The sequence below is a fragment of the Pelmatolapia mariae genome, linkage group LG17 (genome assembly GCF_036321145.2).
Source record: "Pelmatolapia mariae isolate MD_Pm_ZW linkage group LG17, Pm_UMD_F_2, whole genome shotgun sequence".
NCBI classification, from domain to species: domain Eukaryota; kingdom Metazoa; phylum Chordata; class Actinopteri; order Cichliformes; family Cichlidae; genus Pelmatolapia; species Pelmatolapia mariae.
In genome coordinates, this window is record NC_086242.1 from 12,459,407 (window position 1) to 12,483,505 (window position 24,099).

The 24,099-nt window shown below is 37.6% G+C and overlaps 1 protein-coding gene across 3 annotated transcripts in view; it reads left to right on the forward strand.

Annotated features, from left to right (window-relative positions):
• The window catches only part of iqsec3a (IQ motif and Sec7 domain ArfGEF 3a), a 121,448-nt gene that overhangs the window by 86,919 nt on the left and 10,430 nt on the right, over positions 1 to 24,099 (forward strand). For all 3 annotated transcript variants that reach the window (XM_063500387.1, XM_063500386.1, XM_063500388.1), the window contains 7 exons: positions 2,425 to 2,547; positions 8,904 to 9,070; positions 12,706 to 12,845; positions 17,129 to 17,254; positions 18,479 to 18,578; positions 18,983 to 19,141; positions 23,061 to 23,153. In XM_063500387.1, coding sequence (XP_063356457.1) covers positions 2,425 to 2,547; positions 8,904 to 9,070; positions 12,706 to 12,845; positions 17,129 to 17,254; positions 18,479 to 18,578; positions 18,983 to 19,141; positions 23,061 to 23,153 — 908 coding nt within the window. The remainder of the gene's footprint in view (positions 1 to 2,424; positions 2,548 to 8,903; positions 9,071 to 12,705; positions 12,846 to 17,128; positions 17,255 to 18,478; positions 18,579 to 18,982; positions 19,142 to 23,060; positions 23,154 to 24,099) is intronic.

Consider the following 24,099-nt stretch of genomic DNA (forward strand, 5'->3'; position numbering starts at 1 on the left):
TTGATCTAAAACTAGCGACTGAGTCCCTAAATTCACAGTAAAGTAATTACTGAAGTCACAAAGCAACCATTAGGCGTTCTATACACTCTATGATTTACAGACATATTTCACTTATGTAAGTAGCAGGAAGCCACAACATGTAAATATAGGTCTGCAAAAAACTAAATAAAAATACCAATATATTACCAGTGCACTACCATCCTGGAGCCTTTTGACCAGCCAGCTAAGTCTCTGTTCAAACGCCCTAAGGGGACACAAACACACTTTTGACCTGGAGACTCTCGCCTGAGATCACTTAAGTTTTGCTGTCACTCACTGTTTATGTTCATTTACACTTGGTTGGTTATGTTGCACCCTGGGAGGACACCAGGGCTTTATTTCTGTGCTTTACAGCAGCATGAAGCAACACACGGCTAAAACAACTAGCTTCTCTTGTTAGTCGATAAGAAGAAGAAACTTGTCTTTATCTCGTTCGGCTTGAATTTCTACACCATTACACACTATTAAATTCAAATTCAAATTCAAATTTTATTTGTCACATACACAGTCATGCACAGTACGATATGCAGTGAAATGCTTAGACAACTGCTCATGACCTAAAATAAAAGACTATGAATAGGATAGGAAATAAATATGAAAATTAAAATAAAGGGTAAATTTAACTAGGAAAGAATAAAATAAAATATAAAAATTAAAGTTAAAAATAAAATAACTGTACAACAAAATACACAATATAGAAAATATATAAGAATATATGAAGAAATATAGAACAATAAGAGCAGCTGTACGAGTAATAAATGGTAATAAAAGAAATGTCATGTCCAGGGTTGTGCAATCCACATATTTAAGTGTCTTGTGCAGTGCAAATATGCTTAAAAGTGATTTATTTAAGTGACTTGTGATAGAGTGATTATTAGTGATTATTAGTAGCTCTAATGAGCTGACTGGCAGAATTATTTCAAGATATACTGCAATTAATAATTGGAATTAATATTAATAACGTTGGTAGCAATGTTCCTGTAAGTAGTAATAGAGATGTACAGTAAATCAGTTAGTAATTCTTTTGCACAGTACTGTGCAATTGTTTCTTTGTATGTTGCTTACAAGGAGCCAGACTTATCATTTTTAAGGTAGTCTTTAGAAATAGTTCTCCAGGTTTACTGAAAACTGTCTTAATTTGTAGACTGGCTGCTTTTTCGCTTATTTTTAGTCCATTTCTTCTACCCGACCTTTTCCGTAGGAATGCTGTTTTGTTGGTTAAACCACTTAACACTGACCTATGAATCCATTTGTGTTATGGGTCTTATCAAAACAAATGTTAACATTTGATTGGCAACAGCTTCATTTTCCAGCATGACAATGATCACAAACACACTGCCACTGCAGTAAAAGCATACATGGTTAGAAAAAACGACACGCACGCATGCACAGGGGAACACTATCAGTCGTGGATCGGCCTCCCCAAAGCCTGGACATCAAACACTGAAGTGATGTTGTCGGTGTGAGCAGAATTTGCTGTGCTCTGCAGTGCTGTGTATGTGTATGGCAGGACTGAAGACTCAGCTATCTGATGCTTTTCTGCTGGAGCAGCATGTGTCACAGTCAAGTACTCACCTCATTAACTCCCTTTGTTCACAGTAATCCATCTTAATGTAGAGTGTGTCTGTGCATCTCCCTATTTCCCGCAGTACTGCAAGTAGAAAAGATCAGAGGCAAAGGATAATGTCACGACCCCGCTACTTATTTTATTTATTGACGATTTTACTATCAACGCTATCTTTTCTCTTTAAAGCATTTAACCCCTACTACTACTACACTACAACCACTAAGTGTGAGTTAATTAGTTAACCTAGTTAATCTTGAATTGGTATGGGCAGGATAAATAATTATAATTGTACCTCAATAGGCAAACTCACATCAAAGCTAGGAAAACTTTAACCCTGCCCCCATGGTATTTCCAAAGTCACCTTCCACTTCAAACCTCATTTCACCTTCAAATTGCCCTTCTTGTATTTATCTCCCATGAACTCATTGGACAGGATATTTTGCTTTTTTAATTAAAGTAATTAAGTTTGGGTTGTCAGGTAATAGGAGGATTTTCTGCTCTGTGGCATTGTGTGTGCATGTGTGTGTATATGTGTGTCTTGGCAGCTGTGGCACGAGAAGATATCCGGGCCCAGTCTTATCCCTGGTGTCCGTGCGTGGCTAATACCTGCAGTAAGCAGAGTGGTGCTGTGACTGGGAAGCAGATGAGTGAGACTTTTGCATCCTTTATCTTGGGTGTTCATCCACACATTCATCCAGCCCACCAGTGAAGGGGCAACCTCTACTCAACCTCTACTGAATTTGGCTATAAATTGTAATATATTTTCCTATCTCCTATGCTCTTTGCTTATCTCATTGCTGCCTCTCTGTGCTTCACAGTTGTGTGGTGGATGAGATGGATTTCTCAGGCATGGAGCTGGACGAAGCGCTGAGGAAGTTTCAGGCCCACATTCGTGTCCAGGGGGAAGCCCAGAAGGTGGAACGTCTCATCGAGGCCTTCAGGTACTTACAGTACAGCTAGCCTTTCACATAAGTTTTTTTTTTTTTTTAAGAAAATGTTTATCAGTCGGTATGCCCATTAAGTAGGGAGCACACCAGCTTCTGTTTCCACAGAGTTACGGCTGCTGGTTTTACATGTAATTATTATCAAGTTTGTTTCATACCTCATCTATCATCTTGGCATTGCAGACTAAGGTAAACACTACAATATCCATAAGTCTTGGTTGTCAGGGAAATAGAGGAGGGCATGAATAATAGAACAAAAAATGGATTTGTAGTTGTGCAACAGCTCCTTATAATTGAATCAGAATTTAAAAGTAGCAGTAGAAACTGTCACTTCAGCTTCCACAAAGTACACAATTTTAGGCTAAGTAATAGGAGAGTCTGGGAATTTGGGGAAAATAGGCTTGACATGTTATCAAAGAATCTGATATTTCATATATATATATATACATATATATATATACATATATATATATATATATATATATATATATATATATATATATATATATATATATATATATATATATATATATATATATATATATACATACATATGTATGTATATGTATGTATATATATATGTATATATATATATATATATATATATATACCAGTTATTTAAAAGACAATCAAAGATATTGAAAGAATTGAAGTGTGAGTGATGTCACAATGACATGATTAACTGAAATAGCTGAAGTTGTATCGTCTTGCTTTAAAACTTCATTCACTGCACCCTAAACCTCTCCTCATTCAGGTATCTAGCCATAGTCATGTATTTAAGTTAGCATGCTATTTTGTAACATCTCCAAAAGCAAAAGTACAAGACTAAAAGTATAGTCAAGGTGTATGTATCAACTCTAGTGTAAGCTGCAAAACTTAAAATGTCCAGTTAATGTGACTACTACACTATGCAACCATGTTTTTCTTCTATGATAAAGAAGGATTTTTGGAATGATTTTTAAGGTTTTTTATTTATTTATTTATTTGTTTTTTCTAAAAAAGAAATAACAAAAAGGAAAGAAAAGGGAAAAAATGACTTTTAAGCTCTAAAAAGTCATGCAGGCTGAATAGAGTTCTGTGGAAAAATCTTGAGCCATCACCCCATATTTCTTTATATTTTGCCTCTAATAATTTTTTAAGCAATTTTTCTGAAGGTCTTTCTTTGGATATTTGCTGCATTTTCACTCGTTTTCTGCTGACTTTCCTGGATGATTTTGCCTCTTACATGTGGGTTCAGCCACAGTATTTTGGTGCACAATTATGTATGTAGCAGTCAAAACTTTTGATCATGTTTAAATGTAAGTCACCCTTCATATTAAAAATTCAACTAGAAACAGTGTTTATTATCCAGCTAACTGGACTAAAGTCCATTAGCTACTTGCTACCAATGCTGGTTGACAAAATCAGGATAACAACCTAGTAATGAACCTGCTGAATTCAAGGAGAAGTTTGATTTCATGGTCATACAGATAAAAACTGATGGCTAAACAGGTGTCGGAAGGAAAAGAGCCACTAGGGAATGAATGAACAGCCAATTCTTACTGAAGAAGCAAGCAAGAAGCAGAGAGCTTTAGCTATGTATGGCTAATATATTTATTTATGTTCAGAAATATTGTTGTGCAGAGAGAATAAAGGCAACAAAAGAGCAGGATATGAATATTTATCATCTTGAACGTTATGTTTTCCTCATTTGGCAACATTTTTTCCCCACTAAAATGTAACTTTAGGTGTGACTAGAACGAGCTTTAAAAAAAACAAAAACAAATTATATACCATCACTCAAGAAATTACTTCAGGGCCAGACTTGTTGTTGTTGTAATGCTTTAAGATGCAGTTCATGCAGTTTACAAGTGTTTTGATCGTGAAATATTCTTAAAGAAAGTACCATACAGAAAAAGCAAAGATATGAATTTGTTGTCTTTTTTGGGTGAGAAGCAAGGTTAAGAGGGGACAGAAAAACAAGTATATAACAGTTCAGTCAGAGAACTTTGATATTCGTGCATGCAAAGAGACAGGCACACACAAAGCGGAGTAGTCTTGGATTGCCATACATGAACATTAATTGAACATGAAGATTATAACACATTTTACTCTTTCCCTTCTGTGTGGCTGAACTAAAAAATGTTGACAATCCACTCCTCCATCTGAATAGCGAGGCAGTGTATAATTTCTGGCCACAATTTGCGACAGGGTGACAATTTGCGGTGCAGCTGTGGCTCTGTGTGTTAATGCGAACTGTTTGCCATCGCCCCTCTTGAGTAACAACCACCTGCCACAATTGTCAAGGTTCCCAATAGGGAGAAACATGGCTGCATTGTCATAAGCAGTGGGCAGGGAGGTTGGCACTGCTAATGTTTGGACATCAGGCTGGCTCTGCGTGCTATCAGGAGCAGGAGAGAGTAGGAGGGAGGAGGGGCTAAGGAGACAGAGACTAGAAAAGGAAGGGAAGAAGGGGAGAAAAAGGAATGAGGGAGGATGGTTTATAAATATCCAGCGTTGCATAACCGCCACTGCCTCTCTGTGCCTGCCTTCCCTTGCTCCCAGGCTTTGAAATGCCTCCAAACACACACACACGCACACACACACACCACAGAAAGAGAGAAGTCTCAAAAGTAAGTGAAGGGGATTTGAAGCAGCAGTGAAAAACAGCGAGGGGAAAAAGTGAAAAACACCCAGTAGCCTCAGTATCTGCTGCGTCAGTGTACTAATGAATGAGCAAATATGAATCATCTCCAAATGCAGCAGATATATTCAGTTTATGTTTTCCTTCCTGTATTACAGTGTGATATCTGTATATATTTACTCACTATGTAATCACTGTGTTATGTATCTGCCCTGTATATTACAGTCTTCATCGATGAAGACCATGCATCTTGTGTAATTTCGCACTAAAATCCACCCAAGGAGCGCATGATGATGTATTACACCATTCAGGGCAATTTGAAAGAAAAGCTAAATTGCCAAAACTGACAAATCAATTCAGCGAGAAGCATCATATGTCATTTTACCCTCTCATTTTTGTTTTTTACTTAGTCATTTTTCCATGCCTATCTGTGAAGAGTAACAGCATACTCAGAAAGCGACATAAATGGAGGTTTTTCTCACTGCATGGTGCAACATTAGGATTCACAGACAAGGGTGTAATTATTGGTTGCTGACAAGTCACGGTTTTCAGACAGGGAGTGTGAATGAGCATCTGTGTGCCCTGTGATTATCACACTAATCAAATACAGTATGCAGTACGCCACAAATACTCAAAACATTTCATTTAAGGCACTCAAACATATATCTAGACATGCACATATGTAATCATTGAGACTGAGCCCTAGAAAGCACATTCAAAACTGGCACAGAAAGCGTGAAGCTACATGCATGCACACCTATATAGAATGTGGGTAAAGTAGGGGAGGATTAACTACCATAAAAATTACTCCCAAAATGCAAACTGTTCTAGCAGACTCTTTGTACACAGACAGTTATCAACTATGTTGTAGAATAATGCTGATTGCAGTTTGACAATTTATTTTTAGATGTTACATGAGCTACCACATTATGGTGGGTGTTTTTCAAACCATTATTGTAGTAAAACTCCAATTCAAAAAAACTTGAGATGCTGTGTAAAGTGTAACTAAAAACAGAATGCAGTTATTTTTAAGTCTCATTAACCCATATAATAGAATATAACATGAAATGTTTGAAAAAATGTAGCATTTTGAGAGAAAAAAAGACAACGTAATTTTGAATTTGATGACAGCAACAGGTTTCAAAAAAGTTGAGACAGGGCAACAAATGGCTGGAAAAGTAAGGGATACTAAAAAGAAACAGCTGGAGGAACATTCAGCAACTAATTAAGTAATTAGCAACAGTCATCAATACCATGATCGGATATATACAGAGCATATTAGAGAGGCAGAATTTCTCAGAAGTAAAGTTGGACAGAAATTCACCAATCTGCAAAAAACTTTGTCTACAAATTGTAAATCAATTTCAGAACAATGTTCCTCAGCATAAAATTGGAATGACTTTGAATATCTCATCATCTGCAGTAATCATTATCATCATGATCATCAGTAGATTCAGAAAATCTGGAGAAATCTCTACACGCAAGAGGCAAGACTGAATCTTGATTTTGGATGCCCGTGATCTTTGGGCCCTCGGGCAGCACTGCATCTTTCTGTCACCGAAATCACTCAGTGACCACTGGGACACTTCCAGAAATCATTGTCTGTGAGCACAGTTCACAACAAACTGCCGTCTAATAAAGCTTATTTGAAATAGGCCGACGTAAAGTGAAAAACTGTTCTGTGGTCAGGCGAATCAAAGTTTGAAAAGCCTTTTTGGGAAAACATGCACACCACATCCTCTGGGCTAAAGAGGAGTGAGACCATCAGCTTGTTATCAGCACTCCGTTAAAAAACAACAACAAGATAACCCGTCTTTAATGGTTATGGCAGTGCATTAATGTCTATGGAATTGGCAACTTGCACATCTGGAAAGGCACCATCAAGCTTAAAAGACATATACAGGTTTCGAAGTAACATATGTACCCATCCAGATGTTGTCTTTTTCAGGGAAGAAAATGCATATTGCAGCAAGACTAAACCACATACTATTACATATCAGCATCATGGAATGAAAAATATTGCAAAAATGACCCAGGCCTGTTGAGCATCTGGACACCGATTTCATACAAGAATGGGACTAATCTCATCAGTTTGCAGATGTTAAGAAACTGTTCAAATAAAAGAAAGAAAATTCCTTCTTGTAAAAAAAGACGGCATGCTATACAGTGGTAAACAACTTTTATGAGGTCAAAATGACTTTATGTTTCTCGTAAAATGGTACGCTGGTACATTTGATATATTTTCTGTGCTTGTGAGATTTACAAATCATTCCGTTCTATTTTCATTTATAATTTGAACAACTTCCTAACTTTTTGGTGATGTGTTGAGTTTGATTGCATTGTTGCATTTAAAAGACGTAGCACTTCACAAAAAGCAACTCTTTTTACATATGCAGACGATAAGTAACGTGTCCCAGTAACAGTACAGTGCCGTTTACTGTATGCTTGTATTCACAATCGGGACTGGAGGAGAGTGCAGAAACATGTCTGAGTGCAGGGGCAAAGCCACAGGGTGACATTTACTGATGTGTCTCAATGACATCACCTGAAAGAAACCTCAGGAAGCAGCACAAGGAAAATGTACGCACTTGGATTTGTTATGTATTTATTTATTAATCAGAAGTACCAGAATGCTGCTCCCGACCTTTTCTGTGCTCTTTAACCCCTGATCTTTACTTAAAAATGCTCTCTCTCTCTCTCTCTATATATATATATATGTGTGTATATATATATATATATATATATATATATATATATATATATATATATATATATATATATATATATATATATGTATATATGTGTATATGTGTATTTCAACAGAAAGCCCACAAGGTCCACACACACCTTCTTTTTTAATCTATATATGCCTTCCATATACATGTTGGATGTTCTTTTCTATTATTCATCACCTAACCATGAAGTTATTCTTGCACCACACCACCTTCTAGCTTCTAGGAAGACACATATAATGTATGCAAACACCTACCAGGCATCTAGTAGGCATCTACAAATCTACACTCCAGCACAACACTTCTTATACTTAGGAAAATAAATCAAACTGAGCCTTTGTTTGCAGAAAAGGTGCCTAGGTAAGAGATTTCACATTTCAGTATTCAAGTATTTTCTCTTCTGCACGACGACAATCTGCAAAAAATTCATCCAACTAAGCCCGCAAACGTCAGACAGTGATTAACTGCAGAATAGGACTTGACTTTTTCAGCATTTTGGGGTGCTTAGTGCAAGTAACAGAGAGGATGAAACACTTAAAAAGAAGGTCAAATCCTTTGTTTTTGTCAGCAACATCACCCTCAGTTTCTAGTGTGATGCATGACCCATATAAGTATTCATTCCAGTGGGAGAAATGAGTTTTAGCAGAGCTCACACAACCTCACCAACGCACTGGTGCTGAGGGGCAGCTTACAGCTTCATGTGAAGCCACCGGCAAAATTAAAGCCATAACTCTCATTTCAGTGTGACACTCTTATGCTAATGTTGTAATTTTAATAGCATGCAGTGTTTTAAAAAGTGTCTCCTGTGTATAGTTATATATGTCCTATTTCCTGTCCCACCCTCTGTCATTCCTACATGGATAAACCATCCTTACCCCCAACTTTATTCATTTTACTCCCACTCTATATTATCTTACATAAAACATGTAATGTTTTGTCAACCCTTAGATTTTTACTGTTTTCTGTCCCTGTTTTTTCCTTTTCTTTTACACCCACAGTCAGCGGTACTGCATGTGTAACCCGGATGTGGTGCAGCAATTTCACAATCCAGACACCATCTTCATCCTGGCCTTTGCCATCATTCTGCTCAACACCGACATGTACAGCCCGAATATTAAGCCCGACCGCAAGATGCTGTTGGAGGACTTCATAAGGAATTTACGAGGTAAGGGACATCAAGGTTGCGTTGAGGTCGCATTACGGGCCAGCTTGCATCTGAAGATGAGCATTAAGGGAGTTATAATGACATTAATTACCTGACATAATCAGCTCAAGCCGGTAGGTGAATGTTTTAGGTCGCTTGAGAAGAGGAATGGTGGTTTTTGAGTTGCATAGTTGACAGTGTGGCCTCGTTGTAAATCTAATACTCAGCTTTCTGTGCCCAACCTGATGTCTTTGCAAGGAGGAACAAGGAAGAATTTCCTTCAGACTCAGGATAATGGCCACAAAAAGAAAGTTGACTAAAAAGCACTGTTTTAATTTTTAGCTTTATGTCGTTAGTACAGTTTATGAATATACTGTGTATATTGCTTTTGTTTTAATCTTCTTTAATTTTCCATCTTATACTTTCACTATTTTATTATTCTTTTATATCATATTTCTAATTTATGCTTTGAATTTGGCAGATTTAATCCTCCATACATGCAGCAGTTGCTTGAGAAATGTTTCCATCACCTTGGTGAATCAATGCCATGAAGAATTAAGGCAGTTCCAAAGATAAAAGGGTGTCTAATGCAGCACAAGCAGGGTGTACAGATCTAGAACAATAATCTGTAATCTGTGCTGTGTTATGTGTTGCACTATGCAATATATAATATAGCCTATAGAGCAAGGGCATTGAAAGAGACAAACAACATCCCATAAGTTGAGTTACATACGGTCCAAAAATGAAACAGTCAGAAGGAGATTTTTTTTTACACAAGTTTGTATTTCTCTAGATGAGAATGCTGCTAAATCCTCTGCCTCACCAGTAACTTCTGGTACAGATTCCTGTTGTGGAGCCAATCCAACATGACTCAGAAGAACTGAGTGTCCAACAGTTTCAATCAAACCTCCCTGCATAAATTCAGGGGATAAAGATTAGGTTACATTTCTCTTCCAGCCTGATTCGCTTTACACAGTCACTCAGAGCGGCACCGACAGAAAGCACCTGTAAATCTCGTCTCCAGTATGCAGACAGATGCTCATTCGGCAAGCGCTGAGAAAGAGACAGGAGCGTCATAGTTTTGCTCTCACTCTGTGCAATCAATCAGAGATTGCCGAGGTCGATGCAGAACAACTTTAATAGATTCATCCAGACTGTTCCTCACAATTAAATTAAGTTGGAAAATCAATTTCAACATCTCATGCAAATTAAGATACGCCACTCTCTCTTGGCCGCTCTATTTGTCTTCTGCTCATTTTTTTTCTTTGTCTCCCTATCCATTCTTCTGTTTTGTTTTGATTTCAGTCACAGTATTACGCTGTCTGTTTATTCATCTGTCTTTACTTGTTTATAATATGTTCCTCCTCTTTTCTCTTCCACTGTGTCTGTCAAACATATTGATGGAAGAAAACATGCAGTTCACTCAGCTAATTGGCTAAGGTGAAAAGCAATTATGGACCAGAAACCAATAGTAATGAAGAACTATAGAACATTCATTATCTCAATTAAAACGGACTGTCAGTGTTAAAGCATTCCACAATAGGGCTACACAATATACACCAGCCTAATTAATCTAGTGACTCAACTCACTGAAAAACTGTAACATCTTAGATATTGGATTCTTTTCTGTTTTCTCTTTTTTTTTCTCTTTTTTTGGTGGATGGTCTCATATTTTCAGAGCATATGCATTTCCCTTCCTAAGTTCTTGTAGAGGGCTGGCATTAATCAGTACACCTCATGAAAAGCCAGATTTAAGCTTGAGAATGATGAGCACAAAAACAAGATAAAGAGTTGCAAGGGAAACATGAGTAATGTCAGACTCGGACTACAGGAATTTCAGGAGAGAAATTTAGTTCAGGACTGTGGTCAGTACTGATGTTTGTCCCAAGATATCTGATATAAGAATCACTCATTTAAGCCTCCTAAACTGTTCACTGAGTCATCTGTGACATATCTGATATTTAATTCTGGGTGATTAAAATTATGATTATATGAGCACTCTTCACAAATAAAGGAGAGAAAGAAAGAAATGAGAGGCTTTTTGAAATAGTGGCCACAAAACAACAAGTGCCTCTAATGTGTACTGGTTTGTCTGGATCAGCTTATGGTGTTTACAGTTGCTAAGCAACTGTAAACACTCTAGCCCTTGAGGTTAGCTAGCGCATTTCTGTTGACAGAGATGATTAACACTGAAAATCTCACCTTCAGTTCTCGTTGAAGAATGTTCAAACCCTGTTAACCACATCTCCCCAAAGTATTTTGTCATTCCGAATCATTTAGCGTTTGTTGTTGTCCTACGGTCTCTATTTACAAAGTGGTGCATTGCTTTCTCTTGCAGAAAAACACTAATAACTTCCTGTCCTGTACTCCTAGAGTCTGGGTCTGGTATGAGTCTACATACTTGCACCTCTCTAAGGCTGTGTTAACAGAATGCTGACATCTTCATGATGATGATAAACCGTAAGAAGTCTGACAAGTCGTTAGCCATTGAACATGTGGTTTTATACCACAGAAAACTTTCCATTTTAAAACATAGTGTGACCAAGATTTACAAAATAGAATTACATTTTTTGATCATCATGACACATAAACTCAGCATTTAAACACTTTAATGCTGAGTTTATGTGTCATGATGATCATATAGTAATCAAGTCAGATAGCTGTTTTCCCATAGACATCAATATGACCAAAAGTAATTTCGCTGTCATAACTATCACCATCTGGTAGCCTTTGCATAGAAAGCAGGTCTAAGCTACTTCCACCTTGGCTTTATTTTTTAAAGTGCATTTTTAAAGAAACCTACTATTAGAAAAAAGTACACATAATGTCATGTCAATCAATTTAATTGTTGTTGAGCTACTCGGGATTGGCTCAAAGTGGTTGCTGCTAGCAAGGCTAAAAACTCTTCTTAAAGTCCTAAAAAGTGGCAAAGAAAAAGAGAGAACACGAGACAATCAACAGCAAAAAAAATGCTGCTTATTAATGTGACAGTTTACGTACTTTTCCCTCTGGTCATCTCTTTCTCTCCCCCTGACTCCATAATGTGCAGTGATGTCTCAGCGGTGTCCCTGGGTGCCTCACTGACACCGCCGTCACTTGTGGCAGCTTCATTTTCTCCAAACACATCCTGCCCCATTGAAGGTTCAATGTACCACACAGTGCGGTGCAGCTGTATCGATATAATGGGGAGCATCTCGAGGGCAACCTTTCAGCCTAATGACATGCAGCTTTACCTGCTCCAAAATGTCACGGCCTTGAACTGCACTGTGTTCCAGACAGAAAATCTTCCAAGAGATGAGGCTGGGTCTTAACCTTTCGCTTGCCAATTAACCTCCTTTCACGGGGCTTTCTGTCATTACTTAATGGAGACAGTGAAAGGAAAAAAGAAAGCGACAGAAGGACACATGAGGGGACAGAGCGAGGAAGCGCTATTCATTTTTCCAATTTTTGCACAAATCAAATGAAGAAGCAGAACAAAGAAATGTAGCATGCACACAAAGTATTTGCATTTTTTGCTATTTATATTTATGCCAGCATAGACACACTTTTTGTTCATCTGCCACTGTTAAAAAAAAGCAATGACTCCATATCCTGTAAAGCAACCGTGTTGTAAAGTGTGTGTGTATTTATGAGTAATCAGCCTCTTCCTGACTTAGGTGTGGATGATGGAGCAGATATCCCCAGAGACATGGTGGTGGGAATCTATGAAAGAATACAACAGAGAGAGCTGCGCTCCAACGAAGACCATGTCACCTACGTTTCCAAGGTTGAGCAGTCCATCGTAGGCATGAAAACAGTAAGGACACACTAATATATATACGCTTGCTATAGATTCTGTTTTTTTAGTTGGATTAATTCACTCAAAGATGAGTGACTTTACACAAAAATGACACACAATGTAGTCACTGAGCTGATTGCCAAATATGAATATGATTGCGCACGCACACACAGACACACTTGTTAACTCCATGCCAAGTCACTCGCTCATTAGTCAAGCTCTTATCACTATCACCTAGCCTTAGTGGCTTTAACAGAGCACATTTATTAGTCATTAAATGTCTCATCAGCAGCTCAATCATTACCTCAGGTCATTACGCGAGCTAGATACATCATTAACCACCGCTATCATTAGACTCATTTTTTAACAGTTTAAGGTTAAAAGACTTTAATGCAACCTCATTGCACATGAACTGAAATATGTATTTGAACATAACTCTGGAGGTTCTTTAGTTAAAAATCAACTTCAGAGACACTTGGTACAGTTTTGTCTGTTTCAGACTGAACAAGTCTGAAGGCAGTAGACTTGGCAGACAGAAAGGCAGTCTTTAGCTTTATAACTGACTAATTGCACTGATGCATATAGGAATGTACTGTCTGTGCCGGCTCGTAACACTGGAAGGTTTTTTTTTAAAAGCTGCAACAATAAAGAGACTTCTGTTTGAATCCGATCAAAGCTGAAGGCCTCCCAGTCTTATTTTTTAATGAAATATAGACAAGACAGACAGATTTTTCCTCATGTATGCTTGGTTATTCAACACTTCAAACATTGCACCCAAATACTAGAGTTAACTTGAGATATTCCTTCAAAATTGAATTCAGGTTCAGTTTATTCAAAGTGAAGTCTCAACATAGCATAGGGCATGCTAGCAGTTTGGGTTTAGCGGTTTAGTCCCAACTGAAATATTGTAGCATGCCTCATGAAATTTATCAGACATATTTCTGGAGCTGCTGTCCAGTCAAAAAGGGTGGCAGCGAAACTAAAAACCTGCAGATGTAGTTCCCAAACTCTGCTTTGTAATCACTTGTATTAGCAAAAGTTAGCATGCTACTGTGAGGAGTACAGTTGTAAAGATTTGACCTGCTCAACGTTACCATGTTGCATTAGTACAGTCATGGCAAAATTAAAGTACACCCTTTTTCAATTCTTTATGCATATAAGTATAAAATAAAAAAAAATGTCCTCACCAGGTCTGAAAATGATCTATAATAAACAGAGTGCTAGTCAGTTGGTTTGAGGTGTTTGTGCTGATATTCTGTGTTTAGTTTTCACCAGTCGTGGTGATGTGCAATATGGCCAAACATCTCCACTTTGGTGTTGTATGTTTAAAGGCAACCAGATATCATGCTGGTTCACCGTGTCCATTATACACTTTTTATTGAATTGTTAAAAGGACACAAATGCAGAAGTTGCAGTAAGCTGTAGTAAAAGCAGAGGGAAATATTTAATTTCAACCCAACATGAAAATAATAAGAAGAAAGCATTTAAACAGACATTATTAACAAATTTACATGTGTGTATATATATATTAGCCACTTAGTTAAATTGTTTCTGATCGCTGAGGACCCTGGAAGGCACTGCATATGTTTTTTGCCTTTATTATCTTCCTCTGATGGTAATGCAACTTCTGCATGCAGTTATGCAACTTCTGCATGTGTGTCCGTTTCACATTTTGAAGAGGCAAAGCATGAAATAGACACAATGTACTGTCTATTACAGATTTTTCTGTGATGCAGGATGTTAAAGGGCATGGTTCCAGAGGTCTTGTGGTTTGTTTAAATGCATCTCTGCAAACTAAAGCCATGCTGCCATGTTCTCTTTAGAGAGAAAAGGTAGCTCTTCAATATAAGATATACTTGTTCTCTCTTTTTTGAGTTGTTTTGCCCTAAACTTTAACATTTAACATGCTAACTGAAGCCTGTAGCCCTTGGCTTTTTGCAGTTTCTCTGAGCATTGCATGGTCTGACCTTTGGTCATGGATGAATTTGTTAGAATGTCCAACTCTGGGAACATTAAATGCTGTCTTGAATGTTTTCCACTTGTGAATAATCTTTCTCACTGTAGAATGATAGACTTCAATTTGCATAAAAATGGCCTTATAATCCTTCCCAGATTGATGGACAGCAACACTTGTTTCTTTAAGAACTTTCTTAACTTTCTTCCTTGGCATGTTAGACACACCTGAATGCTCCAGACCAGCAAACTGCCAATGCTCTGGTTTTATAGATGTGCTTACACATCTGTTTGATTATGTCCTGATAAAAAAAGGTCCAACTTTCTTGGTGCATCCATGTCACAAAAAGAAATGAGTGAGTCTTCATGTTTTAATTAATTTTAAATTCAATACCAATTATAGCAGTTGCTTCCAAATGACATTGACTTTGAAAGTATTCCCTCCATCTTTTTTTTCCGGCTTACACCTTTAAGTGTCTCTTAGTGATCGATGAGTAGCCATAGGATGACAGAGGGAGTGCTGTCAAAGCCAAAACAATGATGGATTGTTGTGATAGGAAGTGACTGTTGCTGCCAATGGCGGCCGTCTGCTATAAAAAGAACGAGTCTTAAATAAAGTTTCTTCTATTGAAATAATAACCCAGCCAACAGTCTCTGTACTCTGAATTATAAACGCCTTATCTACTATTACTCCAGAAGGAAGTGGCACACAAATATGATGAATTTTCCTGTATAGCTAGTAAATAATTGATGATTTGATGAAAGCCGTATTACAGCCTTTGATGAATGAGATGAGGTAGCGTTATATCTAAACATGTGAATATTTTTTTATATTTGTTTTTATTTTATATTTTTATTTGAAGTCAATCATTTGCCTATAAATATATTGGCATCTCTTGTCAAGCTGTTTCTTAATAATACTTTTTTTTTTTTTTTGAATGAGCAAGAGGCATTTCAGGCTAATGATGTCTTTACATGTTTCTGACATTAGTATAATGAGAAAGCGGGCTGGCTGTGGAAGGCTGGGCTCGAGTCGGTATACCCTGCAGTGATGAGAGAGCAGGAGAAAAGGAGACAGAGGCTATGTGTGTACTCCATGCATTGCAAATTATTCTCTCAGAGCAGAGGGAAGGAAACTTTGAAATGCACACAGGGAAAATTGCACAGGGGCTGTGTATATTTGTATTTTACCCTGAAGAGGGATCAACTCCACATCTACTCTGCTGCTTTTTGGATTTTTGCAGAACACAGAAAGCTGGACCAGACAAGGCAGAGACAAGTGTGTGTGAAAGGGTGACAACATGATTAGATCACTCCTCCGAAGGCAGTCTGTTTTGGGGTTTGTTTGGTTTTTTTTGGTGGGGGGGTTGCAGTGTAATCTGCTTAAACTTGAAAAAGCACCTTAGTTGAAGAGGGGATGCCAAACATTTTCAGACAAAAGGAGCATTTTGTGAATAAAAAAAAACAACCCACACCTGTAAGCACAGGGCTGCCCTCTATGCTAATAGAGTTTTGTCTTATGTAGGATCCAGTAACTAAACATCAAGAAGTACATTGCAGAAATAAAACTAACAGGATTTGGCAACAACTCATATTTTTCTTTTTTCTTTTTGTACAAGCAGCCTGTGGCAAAACATCCCTCTTTGAGGACTACCACAGCTACTAGAATCGAGCAGAACAACCATCACTGTAGGAACACAAACGCTCGAAATATGACATTTGGAACACAGAAAGTGAATCTTCCTCTTGTCTTCTTCATCTTTTATTTTTAAGAAACCTGTTATAATCCCACTAGCAATAAAAAGCAGTTTTGTTTGGACTGGTGCAAAGACGCCAACAGCTCGCTCTCATAAACAATGCATTGCAAAGATATGTGCTAGATAAGAAAACATACAAAATATATTTGCTTTTGGTGTTTTATTTTATTGTTATATTAAGCTGGGATTCGTCTTTGCCAAGAGGGAACGCTGAACATCAGACAGACCAAACCTAAGTAAAGAATCCTAAAATGTAAACCTGGATTTATGGAAATGTTCTCCTCAAGAGGGCACAGATTTTGTTCTTAAGCTTTATAACCATTCTCTCTCTTAGCTGTTGCTATAAATTACCATTTTAAAGTACTCTTAAGACTAAGAAACAAGTGTCCATGTCACACTAAGTTGTCTCATTTTGTGCTTAATGGAGTTTTTTCTACTGCACCAGTCTTGTATCTTCTAGCTTTGGGAGGAAATTTTGATTTAGGTCTTCCAGCTTCTCTTTTTCTGGATTTTTGAATTATTTTAAAGCATCCCATCAATGTCTGTAATATGATTTTTGATGGCTGGGTGTCCCTTTGTGTTCATATTCAGGTTCTCTCCGTCCCTCATAGAAGACTAGTGTGCTGTAGTCGACTTTTTGAGGTGACAGACGTCAACAAGGCCCAAAAACAAGCAGCACACCAGAGAGAAGTCTTCCTCTTCAATGATCTCCTTGTGGTAAGTAGACGAAAAGCCTTACACTTTATTAAATTGACAATCATTATGAGATATTCAGTATAAAAATACTCATGTTTTCATCCTGAGAGTTTCTTTTTCCTTCTTCTGCACACAATCAGACTTTGAAGTTGCTTATTTAGTTATGACAGCTGCAGTCCAACAATTCTTACTTTGGGTCCAGCTTTTCGCAGTGCTCGTCTTTTTTATGTTATTTCATAACTCTGGCGTCTCCAGCCATTTCTTTTAATTATAGTAAGCAAATAATAATAATAATCAAAGATCTGTCCTCTACAGAGCTGCTTCAAAGGATGGTAATATAGTTTCATTTCACTTGAGGACAGCACAGATTAGCTGCTCATTTGATCCAAAGTTATATAGATGTGGGAATTATCAAAGGTTTAAATGTTGGACATAATGTTCTCATTAAGAGGCGCATAGGAGTTATCTATCCAATGTATTTAACTGCCCTCATAATTATGTCAAATGCCGCAACATACAGGAAAGGCAAAAAGCAGCATAGCCATATTACTTCACTTTCTATGGAGGCATAAAAGTAATTGGGACCTGCAGGAGAGGTTGTTAAAAGTCCAATTTGAAGTAAAAGACGAAAGAAGCTATTGTCCAACATCACAGTGCAATTCTGTTCATTTGGCACTAAAAGTTAGCGGAGCGATATATTTCGCAAGGATGTTTTCTCGTGACAGCTTTGAAAGCGGGACAGCTTTCTTTGAACATTTTTCACTACGGGATGAAAGTGAAGGGGACTTCTCTTTGAATTTGGCCCCTATTACAGCAGCTTGAAAATGTCAAGAAGTGTTTAAAGTGCCAATGTGATGTATTGGTTTAATACGCCTTTCCTGGTAAATTATGCCTCACAGTAGCGCTGGAAAACAGATTTGCCTCATCTTTCTCTATCTGGAAGGTCATTCAGTGGAAAAAAAAAGAGCTCCCTAACAGCCACGATATATCCTGATATAAGCACTGGCGCGCAATCTGAAACACTTGGAAGGTTGTAGCGTACATTAGTATTGACTATCCGCTCTTGATGTTTTTAAATGCTCAAATAGTTTGTTCTTTCGCAACTGCCTTTGATGTTGTTATGCGATATGGAAATCTCTGGCAAGATTTTTGGAAGTGTTCAGAACATGGAACAAGAAGTTAAATAGGCAGTTCTGTCATTCAAACATTTTACTACAAGGCTCATGGTGTTGTTTATTTCTACAGATCTTGAAGCTTTGTCCAAAGAAGAAGAGCTCCGCGGCCTACACTTTCTGCAAAGCCGTGGGACTACTTGGCATGCAGTTTCACCTTTTTGAAAATGAATGTAAGTCACAATGCTAGTATGAAAAAAAATTCCCGCTTGATATCTCCATATGTCATTGCTAATACCTACCATTTCCAGGCTTGCACAGAGAAAAAAAATATCTGTCGAAATTCGAAGCGAACAAGGACTGTATAATTTGTTGCTTTATCTTAAAGGGCTTATTTTAAGCACAATAGTCTTTTTATTTTTTTCTGACAGCATCAGGCTAGTATCAGTTTTATCTTGCATTTCAATTTCTGGAAATGTCATTCTCCCAGTCCCATTCAGTACATGCTGCATGACATTTTTGCAAGCAAGTCCAAGTTTGCAGCTCAGAGTGACCTTTAGAAGTCTTTTTATGATCACACTTGTAACTAAAGTAGTTTAGATATGCTTTTCACTCAACAGTTTAATGTACTCCACAGACTACCCCCATGGAATCACCATCCTCTCACCATTCGGATCAGACAAGAAGCAGGTATTAAACTTCTGTGCTCAAAGTGCCGAGGAGCTGCTCAAGTTTGTGGAAGACCTAAAGGAATCAATCGCAGAAGTGACGGAGATGGAACAGATACGCATCGAGTGTGAGAATCTTTCTAAATTGTCCATATCACTCAATCAGTGCTCATAGTACAGTTATATAATTGTTGTTTTTACTTGGAATGATGTAAAGCCTTTCAGTGTGTTGAGCGTTTGAGTATAATCGGCAACTTTGTGTCTATTCCTTTTGTAGCAATACTCCCTACAACTGAAGAAGGGTCAAATGCTATTACATTTTGCACCAAATCAATAATTTCATATCTTGGGGTGTTAGAGATCTTCTTAGATGTGAGAATCAATATATCTTTTTTTTTCTTTTTGGTATTATGCGCAAACTACTTGTCTGTGTCCCATTTGTGTAGTTTCAGACAGAGTTTTGAAAAAAAAAAAAAAACCTTTCTGATGCACTGCAGCTCAAACACACTGCAGGGGGGCAATGATACGGAGGTGAAAATAGGTCAGGGCTCCTCAAAGCAGCCAGGCATCTGACTTGCTCGGACTTGCTCGCGCCTGAAATTCTCTAGACAATGAGTCACTGCAACTTACACATGGTGTCCACAGCCTAGCTCCTGCCAGTGGGCTTCAAAGAGAGGATCCCTGCTGGGTTTTGATGCAGTTGCCTTACCCTCGATAGAGTGGGAGGCCCTGCAGCCAGGGGGGAGCAGGCAACAACATACGGAGATAGGCAGGTGTTGACAGAAGGAAAATATTTTTCTCTTGGAGCTGTGTAAAGGCTGGAATAACTTGTGCTAAAACATAAGAGAGTGCATGTTGGGACACATTTATTATATTTGCAAAGACAAACTTTTTCTCAGGTGGTGATAGATAAACATTTTGAAAACAAGAAAGAGCTGTCACCTGAACAGACAAACTTCCCATCATTTTCCTCCAAGGGGCTTCATTTTGTCAGCAGATTAGTAAACAGGCCTGCGGCAAGCTCACTTCTGTTTCGAGTTTCCCTCTTTGAATTTTTTTCCCCCTCTCGCTGCTGTTTTTAATAAAGGTAAATTAAATATTGTCATAATTCTTTGCCACCACAGAATTTCTTAGTTTCGCCGCAGTTTAAACCAAATTACTGTACACAGAATGTTAAGCCCAACCTAATAGTTACACTGACTGAGTGTGCCAGTGCAACAGCATTAAGCATGCAGGCTTATTATTCTTCAGATTTTTGCTGCTTCTTCTTCTCATTATTATTCTTATTGAGTGTGTCAGTAGCATTAAAGCTCACTATTTATTAGCTGTCAGATTTTATCTTCTTCTTATTATTATTGCTATTATTATTCCACCTAAAATTTTGACATCCTTCAGCTTTGAGAACCTCCCACAGAAGTTATACCAAGATCCACAGCTCCAGCGAGAATAGTGCGCTCTGGCTTTTGATAACAATTTGTCTTATAGATTTCCGTATTCATAATTCAAAGTTTATTTGGATTGCAAGGCTTTGGATTTCTTTCCACAGGAGCAATTTAAGTTTCATAAAGAATTAGATTTAAAACAGAACAGTGTAGAGATATCCCGGCCTTTTCCCACCACCTTGCTTATAGCCAATAAATATAAAACAGGTTTTGGAATTTCACAATACAAATGTGAAACTTTTGTATTTTATACTTGGGAAGTCTCTGGCACTCGTGATGAATCAATTCTTCCGATATAACTTGTAACTTTTCTTCGAGACCCACTTCCAATGTCTCTCTCAGTTGTTTGGACAGTAGGCTCACACCTCCTGTTCTTTTTACGGACTTTAATCACCATAGCAACTGGTGACTGGTGTCACCCTTTCTCTCAATTTAAAACTCATCATGGCTGATCCAGTGGGGATTGGTGTGTCCTGTTTTTATTGACGCTTTGATGCAATTCAGCACAACTGTTGTTCACTGTAAGATCAATTTTATTCAAAGTCTTGTTGACTGACAGGTATTACAGGAATTTTGCTAGACTTTCAAATGAAAAACTGCTTATCAGGGCCTGTAAATACCACTGGATTTTCAGGACTTTCAAAACAAAAGCTCACGAATATTAAACTTGCCTTTCATCAGATGTTTTTAGTTGTCGCTTTCAAACAGACTTGGTGATGGATACACACGGTCTACACTTTGTTTCATCCTTAAAAGAAGACTAATCAGAATGTATTCTTCAAAATACAAGCTTACACATATTAAAACCACTTAACTGGGATAATAAAAGGTAGTGGCTGCATTAGTGGTTCCTGTTATGACCAGTATTATATAAACAGAATGTATTTACATGTTCTGGACTTTCAAAATGAAATCCAATTAATAATAAAAATGACATTTGAACACTTTTCCAATAGTCCGATTCATACTCTGCATGTTTTTTCACCTTTCCAATAATTTTAGCCAAATTATACTTGACTGTCAAAATAAAACCTTAAAAAATATTAAAGCTGACTTTCAAGGCTTATAAAACATGACAGTTTTTATATATAATTCATTATCCTGAGGCTCCCTGAGTAGCTCAATTTATGCCTACTACTGTGGCCTTTAAAAATAAAATGTCCCTGATATCTTTTCAGTCTCTTTATCTAGCTTTTTTTTTTTTTTTGAGGTACTTACATTAAGCTCCCAATACTTTTGCAACGTCCAGAAAAAAATTCTTATTATCTGATGGTTCATCATAAATCATCCTGTTACATCCTATTAACTGCTGACAACTCAAATGGCAGCAGGTACATTAGCATATTCAAAATTTCTTCTTCTTTTTTTTGAGTTTTAGCTTTTTCCTACTTATACTCACCAGCCACCTTCGGTACATCTTAGGTACACAGATATATATCAAGCCAAACGAGTGGCAACTCAGTACATGCAGGTGTGGTGAAGATGACAGAGGTCAGAGGAGAGGCAACAGTAACTTGTTACAACCGAGGTATGCAAAAGAGCATTTCTGAATGCACAACACTCCAAACCTTAAAGCAAATTGGCAAAAGCAGCAAAACTATTAACAGCTGTTTGGCTAACAGCAAATTATTATTAAAGACAGTGAGAGATTGTTAACTATAGTATCTTCTCAATGCATGCTGCTAGGCATTGTTAAGATGCTGTTATGCCAGGCATGCATTCACCTAAAACAGCTGGGCTTAAGTTTGGTTGGTCCAACTGCTGTACAGTCAATACTGAGACTGGTCTTTCCAGGGTTTAACTAAAGTTACACAAATCACTGACATTAAAAACAGTGAATAGTCCTGCGTGTTAATCCAACTTTACATTATGGACAGTTTCCCTCTTTAATACGGAAAAGTGCATATTAAAATCATAATGCTTTGGTAATGAGCCATAGTGTTTTAATAATGTTTAGTAATGGAAAAAAACATAATTATAGCCACTATAATAATTTTATTGAAAGTACAACTACATTTCAAACCCAAGCAATCGTTTTATTGTTGGATTTTTCATCAGTCATAGTAGATGTTGTATTGCACATGTGACTTTACAAGAAACATGCAAGTAAATTACTGATTCAATACAATGAAAACAAATTCTGTTATTTATATTTTTAGTTTTCTATCGATGGAACTTGAGCTTACCTTTTTTTTCCCCTTTCCGTTTATCTCTTATTCTCAGAATGCGGAAATGTTATACCGCACCCTCAAAGTCTCACCTGGCAGTTTAGTGGCTCAGCATTAAAATTAGAATGCAGTGTTGTGTTGGAAACAAAACAACATTTAGTCATGATGATTGGAAATGACATGCAATTACCATCAAGTGTGAAGTTTAATTAGCGAGATGAAGAGGTGTGTTGAGAATGGAGAAGAGAGTGGGTGGGAGAGGCAACAGGAGAAATGTGCATGAGTGTGTATGTGTATGTGCTCGCTTTTGAAGGAAAAACATATCCTGGTTAATTTTGTTGCTCTTACCCATCATCATCCACCAGTCTATCAACTTCTTTTCTCTCTCTGTCATGGTGATTATGAGGATGATCATTTTTGTTTTCTGCTCTCTGCAGGGGAGCTGGAAAAGCAGCAGGGAGCCAAGACACACTCGGTAAAGAACAACGGCACACAGCTAGAGCTTCGCGGTAAACAGGGCTCCCCATCAGGTGTGTGTGTGTGTGTGTGTGTGTGTGTGTGTGTGTGTGTGTGTGTGTGTGTGTGTGTGTGTGTGTGTGTGTGTGTGTGTGTGTGTGTGTGTACTGTTGCTTATTGAATCCCACTGGAGAGACACCAACTGCGCTGTTAATTTGTTTACCTGCTGCTGTTTTTATGAACTTGATCATATCTTCAAAAACTAGGCACTACCTGTAGCATTTAACATCAAGAACACTGTGTAATTTAAGATGTGTGCAATGCTTGTAAAGACTATAAATGCGCAAAAATCACCTTTAGCTAAGCCTTGCCTAGTTTCAGCTGTAGTTACTAGTCCTCCAAAGTCTCATGTAATGGGGTATAGTCTTTCAAACAATGTCTTTCTCAAAGTAAACTAAACTGGGCTTCTCAGTTCTACTTCTCTCTTTCACAGCTTACTAGTTGTCACAAAATGTTATGAAACTGTCTCATTTTTAAAAGAGAACCAGGTGAAAGGGTCTTAGATCTACACTTAATGAATACAAGCTCAATAAATGAGAATTCAAATTAGATTTTTTTGTGTAACAGGGATTTTTTTTCCCCCCCTTGATCGTGAACGAATGAAATATTCATAGTACTCACAATACTTTCTACTCCATATTATGAATTACACTCACTGGCCTCTTCATTAGATATATATCTGATCAACTCCTTGCTAGCACAATTATCTAATCAGCCAATCACATGGCAGCAACTCAACTCAATGGTCACGATGACCTGGTGAAGTTCTAACCAAATATTAAAATGGTGAAGGAATGTGATTTAGGGGACTCTGAAGGTGTTATGGCGATTGGTACTAAACAGCCTGGTCTGAGTCTTTTACAAACTGTTGATCTGCTGGGATTTTCCCATACAACCAGTTCTCTGGATTAAAATTCCTTGTTGATGCCAGAGTTCAGCAGATAAAGTCCAGAATAAGGA